At 28.2% G+C, this 9,091-nt stretch overlaps 1 protein-coding gene across 1 annotated transcript; it reads left to right on the forward strand.

The window, feature by feature from the left end:
- Positions 1 to 561: 561 nt before the first annotated feature.
- Positions 562 to 3,678, forward strand: LOC133793938 (NADPH-dependent aldo-keto reductase, chloroplastic). The gene is made up of 5 exons (XM_062231163.1): positions 562 to 734; positions 1,006 to 1,184; positions 1,755 to 1,998; positions 2,999 to 3,178; positions 3,291 to 3,678. The coding sequence occupies exons 1-5, from the start codon at positions 615 to 617 to the stop codon at positions 3,516 to 3,518; spliced, it is 951 nt and encodes a 316-aa protein (XP_062087147.1). The 5' UTR covers positions 562 to 614; the 3' UTR covers positions 3,519 to 3,678.
- The last annotated feature ends 5,413 nt before the right edge of the window (positions 3,679 to 9,091 follow it).

Consider the following 9,091-nt stretch of genomic DNA (forward strand, 5'->3'; position numbering starts at 1 on the left):
TAAGTTTTTTAGTGTTAATTAAGAGAAAGGTACCAATTAATACAAGTATACAACATCCAACCTGTATTGCTGTTCTATACAAAAATACCTGATAGAGAGACCGACCAAGTTGACTTTTTAATACCATAATATTTGAAAATTGTTTCACCTAGTTGACTTTTTGCATGAAATTGTTTGAAAACATAGTAGTTTTGTTTTTGTTTTTATTACTATATAAAAGAAAAATATGCTTAATGGGTACTACGTTAAGATAATTGGCTTTTGATGATGAAATGGGTCGTTTTGATAAAAATCCCAAGAGACATGGAAGATCCCACACACTTTGATATGTAGGTTCCAATAATTATATTTGACACCTAGCTCCAGACCTCTCATTTACTCTTACACAAACGATTATAATATTAAAGCCTTAAAAAATATATATGTAGTTGAAGTGTCTTATATGAAAACAGTTAATTATGTTGACTTTGAGTGGTCTATATATAGAGGTGAAAAGCTTGGTGTCACATATCGCATTTCAAGTCTATAGTACTATACAGTATATATAGTAGTGTTTGTATAGTTAAGAGATAAGAGATAGAGAGAAAAAGAAAAAGAAAGATAAGGATCATATCATGAAGAACAATCTGGTGCGATTGAATTGTGGAATAACAATGCCTCTCATTGGCTTAGGCACTTATTCCTACCAAAACGATAGGAACACAACAGAATCAGCCATTCATATGGCCCTCAAGGTACACTTACTATATCTTTTTTTTATATATGTATATGAATACACACACAGAGAGGACCCATTCTTCATTACTTTCTCTTCATTGCTAGTATCATACAAACCATTTTAGTGCAAAAAAAGTCTTTCCCTTAGTTACTATATCTAGTGGTATCAGAAGTATCTAATAATAAGAGTACTAAGTCAAACCAGTTCAGCTACTATTTGGTTTAAAACAGCTAGTTATGTGTTTAAGTATAAGAGCTTATTTCTGATATATATTGCATAATTTGCAGATGGGTTACAGGCATTTTGACACTGCAAAGATATATGGGTCTGAGCCAGCTGTGGGAAATGCTTTAAGAGAAGCTATTTTAGACAGAAGAGTAGTAGAGAGGGAAGACATTTTTGTCACTTCTAAACTTTGGGGAAGTGATCACCATGACCCAGTTTCAGGACTCAAAGAAACTCTAAGGTAATAATAATACCAATAATCAAAGCACATGGATTAACAACCATACTCATCATCATCGTCAACATCATCCATCATGAGTTCGAAGCACATATTTCAAATACATTTTTTCTCAATTTTTAATAATATTATTGTTATTGGCAAATCTACAAAAATATCCTACACTATAAATCTTATTATATAGGAAAGAGCATGTGGGTAAATCGTCTCGAGTTTCATGCATGGCTAAATCTTGAACAGAATCTCTTGAGATTCACATTGTTGAAATTGTTTAGGTTCTTTTAAGAGAATGGTGACAAAGTACAGTACTGGAAAAGCACGGCTCAGAATATTTATATATAATATTGTCACCTTGTTATAAGATTTTGAGAATCTCACACAAAAAGAAAAAGCATAGCCAGACATACTTGTTGCTGTGTTACATAACAAAGACCCCCCCCCCCCCCCCCCAAAATCTATTAGAATATCATCAACAATATATATATAAATATAAATATTTTTAATTTATTAATTATTAGTATAAATATATATATTTCATAATTAAATTGCGTGTTGATGGATGGAATGTCATAGGAACTTGAGCATGGAATATTTGGACTTGTACTTGGTGCACTGGCCAGTCAAGCTGAAACCTTGGGCTCGTTTTGCCATTCCCAATGAAGATGAGTTTGAAAAGTTAGACTTGGAGTCCACCTGGGCTGGCATGGAAAAATGCCTTGAATTGGGTTTGTGTAGATCTATTGGTGTCAGCAATTTTTCATCCAAAAAGATTGAGAGCCTCTTGGATTTTGCCTCTGTTACCCCAGCTGTCAATCAGGTATAAAAATATACATACATATATATATATATATTCATGCAAATTAAGAACCTTATTAATTAATCCAAGTTGAATTATATTAAACATATCAAGTGAAAGTTTTTCAAATTAACTGGACAGAATCAATACGATTTTTATGTTGATATATACGATTTGGGGTTTTGGATTTGAGAATATATATAAGAAAGCTGTTTGTTATATACATATATGCATATTATATGATCTGGTACGTGACAGCTAAAGTATGATACAATGTTTCTCTGTAGAAAATAACTAACTCCAATTATTGAACCAAATTAAGATATCAATAATAGTATTGCTTAATGATGATGTTAATTATATTTTGTGAGTTTTTTAAATGATAGTCAGCATCATCAAGTCAATTCATTGACATCATCGCAACTTTTTAATTAATTTTATTTTGAATTTTTCCTCTCCTATCATCCAATTATTATTGTTTCTAATAGTTTTCGATCAGAGAGAAAAATGGACGGGTCTTAAAAGACAAAAAAAAAAAACTTATAACAATAAAACTATTTTCCTATAACTGTTTTAAAAGCATGTGACATATAGAGATTTGTCAAATGTGTCAAATTCACGATAGGTTAGGTTTGATATGACTGAGCATATGAGATGTTTCTTCATCATACATCAATTTTTTACTAGTATATTTTCTCACGCGTGACATGTTTAGTTATTAAAACATATGAAGACAAAAACAATCATATATAATTATATATCTCTTTCGACAATTCAATCAAGTTTTTCCGAAAATACAAAATATATATATATTGTAGTTTTGTTTCGGCTAAACTATTTAATTATTTTCTTTCCTGTGTTTAGTTTATTCAGTTTTTATTTATAATATATTTTTTTAAATCAACAAAATGAAAAATGCCCACTAAACTAAAACATTGCAAACAGTTGTAGTTAGTGAAATAATAATTTTAATGAGAATAACATTTATATTGTCCTAATATCAATTTTTTTGGTATAATAGGTGGAAATGCACCCGATGTGGAGGCAAGCAAAACTGAGAGAGGTTTGTGGGGACCACAAAATCCACGTAAGTGCCTACTCACCACTTGGTGGGCCTGGGAATTCATGGGGGTCAACGGCTGTGGTTGACCATCCCATTATCAAATCCATTGCCAATGAACGCAAAGCCACTCCAGCTCAGGTAACAAATAACATCTTTTAATGTTGACCAAATATATTTATTAAAAAAAATGAAGAAAAACGTTTGACTAATATCTAGTTCTAACGTGAGTTTATGCATGCTTCATTTGAAGGTTGCTTTAAAATGGGGATTATCGAAAGGATCAAGTGTGATTGTAAAAAGCTTCAATGAGAGTAGATTAAGAGAGAACTTTGTGGCCCTTGATTTGAAATTGGACGATCATGATTTCCTCCAAATTGACAAGTTGGAGCAATGGAAGATCATGAGGGGAGACTTTCTTTGCAATGACACCACAAGCCCATACAAGTCAATTGAAGATCTCTGGGATGATGAAATTTAGTAATTACTACTGTATTTTATAGAATGATGTGCTATTATATATTTAATTTGCAATTTTCATACTTCTATATCTTTTTTTCTTTACTTGAATGCTGAGGGGTTCCCAAGCCAAACATTGAGGATAGAGAAAAATATATATATATATATATATGTTTTTTAAGTTTAAAATATTTACATTTAAGAATACCCAAAGCAATTGTGTATATGTTGTAAGAACAAAAAAAAAAAGCTGTGTTTCTCCAAAAATATTTACATTGGAAGTGTGCTTTTCCCAAATGATGAGTTCTTATGCCAAGTAGTTACAATTAAAAAAAAAAGGCCAAAACTTTATTATTGTCAAAATTCCAAGCAATATGAACTTCTTAGGTTAGGAAGCTATATTGAAGTTTCACAGAGCATTTGATAGTATTCTCCAGTCAATAAATACCTCCATTAAAATGCTTCCTTCCTTTCTTAATTTACAAAATGTGACATATTTCCTCTTACAATATTTATGGAGTTACATTATTGTTTTAAATTATTTTATTACAATATAAGTTTATGAATAGTTATTTGCCGATTTAGCCCATGTAATTTTTAGTGATCTTTGATTGATGGGCTTAACATTAATAATAGTCTACTTGAAGCAGAAGTGTTGACTTTTTAGTTAATTGAAGCTTTTGACGAGGAAACTCAGTTCAACTAGAGTTTTGTAGCTAGGTCCTCTCCTTAACTTTAGAAATAGAGATTTTTTCAAAAATATGATTTTTATACCATCAATGTGCAAAAATATAGGAATTATAATTTTTTTAATTTGTATGAGAAAATTTATTAAAGAAAAAATTAAAGTATGGAAACACAATTAGTAGCTAACTAAAATATAGAAATGCCACATTTTTTATCATAGTTATGTTTTATTTGATTTTGAAGGTTATTTTATTTTATTTTTTTCCTTCATTTTTTAATTATTTTTCAATTATTTTTTTTCCTTTTTTCCTTAATTATTTTTTCTTCCATTTTTTCATTTTTCATTTTTTTTTTCTACCAATTTTTCCTTCATCATTTTTTTTCTTTCCATTCTTCTTCTTCTCACTTTTATTCATTTATCTATTTTTTTTCTTTCATTTGTATTGTTTTATTTTTTTTCTTCATATTTTTCAGTTTTCTTTCTTTTTTTTCATTTTTTTCTTCTATTTTTTCTTCATTTTTGTATTTATTATTTTCTCCTTCCATTTTTTTAATTTTTTCACACACATGAACCTTTTTTTCTTCTTCTTCCATTTCACTTTTTTTTTCCTTTTTTTCTACAAATTTTTTCATTCATATTTTTTTTCTTTCCATTTTTCTATTATTTTTCTTCTTCTTCTTCTTTTTCATTTTTAATCATTCATCTGTTTTTTTTTTCTTCATCATTTCTTTGGTTTTGTTTTTTTTTCATATTTTTTTAGTTTCTTTCCAAAGTTTGTTTTCCTTATTTTTTCTTCATTTTTTGTACTTATTCTTTTCTCATTCCATTTTCTTTTCCTTTTTTTAAACACATATATTTTAACATTACATAATTATTTTACTATTTTATTTATTTATTATCTTTTAGTATTGTAATTTTTTTTATAGTTTTTTCCACTATATGTAAATATAATTCAAATCAATTTTTTATTCATTTTCTTTTTACTATAACCCTTATAGGAGAACATCAAATTTGAATGAAAAAGAGGAAAAACATTTCATTAAAAAAAGAAGAAAAAGTAACTATAATTTTAGTAACATAGGTAACTAGTTACCATAAAGAACCCAGAAATATATACACACATCAAAACGTGAAGGTAACTAGTTACCCCAAAAAATATACACACAAAGAATGTGAAGGTAACTAGTTACCCCCAGAAATATACATACAAAGAACAGGAAGGTAACCAGTTACCACAAATTTTAAGATAGAAAAAAAAAAATCAGATCCACCCTCTTTCCCTTCTCTCCCATCTTCTTCATATAATTTTTTGTCTAGATTTGAATGTTCCCATCAGGGTAACTGGTTACTCATTCACGTTTTCATATTTTTATTAGTTTTCTTTCCAAATTTTAATACAAGTAACCCGCCACCCCTCTTATGGTAACTGGTTACTCCTTTTATGGCAGAAGGTTACTCCTCTCAGGGTAACTGGTTACTCCTCCTGATACATGTTATTTAACCTAGCTCTATGATTTTTTTTTACATAATTGTAAAAGATCAATCAAGTAACTGGTTACCTTACCCATGATTTGAAAATAGAAACGTACAATCTAAAACAAAGGAAAAAATATTTATAATAAATAAAAAATAATAAACACAATTCATATTACAAAAAAAAAGAAATTTTTTTTTGCAAAACAACTAAAGAAAAATTTAATATAAAATTAGTTATACAAAAATAATATAAAAAATAATAAAGCTAAAAAAATAATAATCATTGATATCCTTCCAAATTAATAAAACTTGATTAAGAGTAAAATTATGACAAAAACAACTTTTACAAAAATATGGGAAAATAAACCCATAAAGTGAAAATTCTTAAAAAAAGCCATAGATTAACTTTTTTTTTGAAAAAAAACCACATTTTTGCACACTCTACTAAAAATCTCATATAAAATGTAATTTCTTCTTATAAATACGTATTGTCTCATCACAATTATATGATCTGAAAAGCTGCTTAGAAATAGATATCTAGGGAGGAATGCTTAGTAGATAGTGTTGTACTATCAATCTATATTATCTCAACGAATCAAGCAGGTATGTCTTTAATATCATTCAATTATTCAGATACTCACAATGTTCTAAATTATATGCAATATATTATTATGATGTTATATAAATTTTTAACATGTATCAAACTGTCAATTGTATCTAATTTAGGACTTATTATTTGTGTTTAATCGTGTGATTAATTACATATTCAAAATTGATTTTATGTTGAAATTTTTATTTGTTGTTCATGAAATTTTAGGGCTTTTATTCTTCATATCATAAGCTTTCTATTCATATATTTTATGCTTATTTTTGTTGGTTAATAAGAGAGAATTTTGTGTTTAAATTTCTAGGGTTTCTCCTGACCAAGATTATGACAATGATTTAGAATCTTTAATTTTCAAGATTTATATTATAAATTGAATAGTTCTTCCTTATTCTCTATGGGTATAAACATTTTGTATGAATTTAATTCGCCTTACTTCTTCAATTTAATGACAGAATCGGGACAATTTTTTTTTATTTTTTTACTTTCGGCCATGGATGCTTTAGATCTAGGTTCTTTTCTAAGTTTTTCTTCAATTATATCATCTAGATCTGTTAGCAATCCATATATAATTGAAACCCTCCAACAATCGCGGAAAAAATGCTATTTTTTGGCCGGAATAGCTTAAAATCCATAGTTGTAACAAACTGGGCCGGGTACCCACTTTCAGACCCATCCAAAGGTTGAGGACAACTTCCTGGGCAAAGCCCACTCTCGGCAGTGGAGAGTGGGGGCGAGTGCAGCACTTACGGGCAACATTTTTCAACAAATGTTTTTTTTAAAATTCATTAGAATTTAATTTCTGATTTTTCTGTGATTTTTAATTACTTTTTGACGTAACCAAACAATTATTATTGAATTAATACGATTTTAAGCAGTTATTAATTAATAATATTAATAATAAATATTTTTGTCATATTTTCTGAAAATTTTAAATCAAAAAAAATTATTTGAGTATTTTCTTCTTCTTTTGTACACTACACACTCACTCTCTGGGTTATCCTCCAATTAATGGTGTATTATCTACTCAAATGCCATGACTTCATTTTCTTCAATTAAACTATTTTTGTTGTTCTAAGTGACTACCTTGATTTGTTGATATAGTGTTATGGAGGATACTTTATTTTGATTATCAACATATTATGAGCAATTTTTTATTTTAGGATTTGGATGAAAATTATTAATATTATTTCACCAAAGTGATTTGATTTATTAATTTTCAATGATTGTGTTATCACCAAATTTATTTTGTTTGTAGTAAATATTTCTTTTGGCTAATTAATGTGTAATTACTTCCCTCTTTATATATATAAATATATATATATAAATATATATATATATATATATTAGTTATGGTCCATGAAGTGTGTTAATGATAAATGTGCATGTTTAAAATTATTTGCCCAAAGGTAATAATTTTGATGTGTATATTTGTTGTAGTTATTGGTTTGAATCAATGTATATTTCTTAAGAATTTATTTGCCCTAAGGTAATAAATTTTTAATTTATATATGTTTTTTCTTTTACACTTCATAAAGAGAGATCATATGTGTATCATATTATCACTCCAAAGGAGAATTTATGATGACCATCTTGACTCTATTTATATATTTTCTTATTGCCTTGCTCATAATTTAATCAAGTTGTTCATTTTTGTATTTATAGTCTCTTTTTCTGTGAAAAACAATAATCCCTCCATTGAACTTTCGACTGAGTCCAACTACTAGAAATGGTTATCCTTTAGTTGCAGCCTACTTTCACAATTGTTTTGAATAATACTTTTTATGTTCATTTGTATTAGAGACATTTCGTTTAGCTTCCGTTGTTAGATACAATAAATTATTATTATTATTTATTTTTTTCAAATAAGAAAGTAGACATTATGTTTGACTCCAAGGTTATTGGCAATTATTTTGTTTATTCTTGTTGTCTTTAATTAAAATTGTTATTACTTTTTTAGTTTTCTCATTTCATGTTGAGAATATTTTGGTTCACAAATTTCTATTGAGGAAAAATCTTTTCTATTATGGCACACAAGGTCAAGTCATGTCTCGAGAGGTAGCCTTAAAAATCTATTAAGGCTCATATTCTTCCTCCTCTTAAAGCTTCTAATTTGGAAACTTGTGTTTATTTTTCTCTAAGAAAGTTAACTTAAACTAGACAAAAGACTATCAATTGTAGCAATTGCTTGTTATAGATTATTCTACCAATATTAGCAAGTTTTATTCTTCTTATATTTTCAACAATGTTCCTAGTAAATCTATATATTACACTCTTATTTTTGCGTTATGGGCTTGTAGAAAGCCTAGATTGCATAATCTTTAATTTGATGTCATTGAAGGAGTTTCTAACCAATCTCTTGAAAATAGGGAGTCTTCTAATGAACTTTTTTCCATTTGTCTTTTTCAAGAAATGATGTTATCCTGTCATTGAATGGCCTATCTTAGGAGACATTCATCTAATGAACTTTCGTCCATTTGTCTTTTGTCCATACAAAATTGAGTAAGTAAGTCTATATGACTCAAGTTGAGGTTTTCAAGGAAAGAAGAAAAGAGAATTGGTTTTGAAAATAGTGTTATGATTGGTTAAATACTAAGATAAGTGTTAAAATACAAGCAAGGTATAAACACTTAGTAAATTTCACATAGTGAAGAGGTGAAATTTGAGCTTCAATTGTAGGCACTTTACAAATGCATTTTTGGGTCCAAAGTGATGCATGGAGTTATCTAAGGGTTCCCGAAACTTTTTGTAATGCCCCGGATTACCTATTATGGTTAATGGCTGGGTTAGTAGGCCGAGAGGGCCATAATTGTTTAATTACGCCATT

This window comes from Humulus lupulus, chromosome 8 (assembly GCF_963169125.1).
Source record: "Humulus lupulus chromosome 8, drHumLupu1.1, whole genome shotgun sequence".
NCBI classification, from domain to species: domain Eukaryota; kingdom Viridiplantae; phylum Streptophyta; class Magnoliopsida; order Rosales; family Cannabaceae; genus Humulus; species Humulus lupulus.

Bases quoted from the DNA above. Each gene is read 5' to 3' on its own strand.
- LOC133793938 (XM_062231163.1), top strand. From the start codon at position 615: ATGAAGAACAATCTGGTGCGATTGAATTGTGGAATAACAATGCCTCTC. The intron at 1,999-2,998 runs GTATAAAAATAT...TTGGTATAATAG, and splicing joins TTACCCCAGCTGTCAATCAG to GTGGAAATGCACCCGATGTG. The intron at 3,179-3,290 runs GTAACAAATAAC...CTTCATTTGAAG, and splicing joins GCAAAGCCACTCCAGCTCAG to GTTGCTTTAAAATGGGGATT.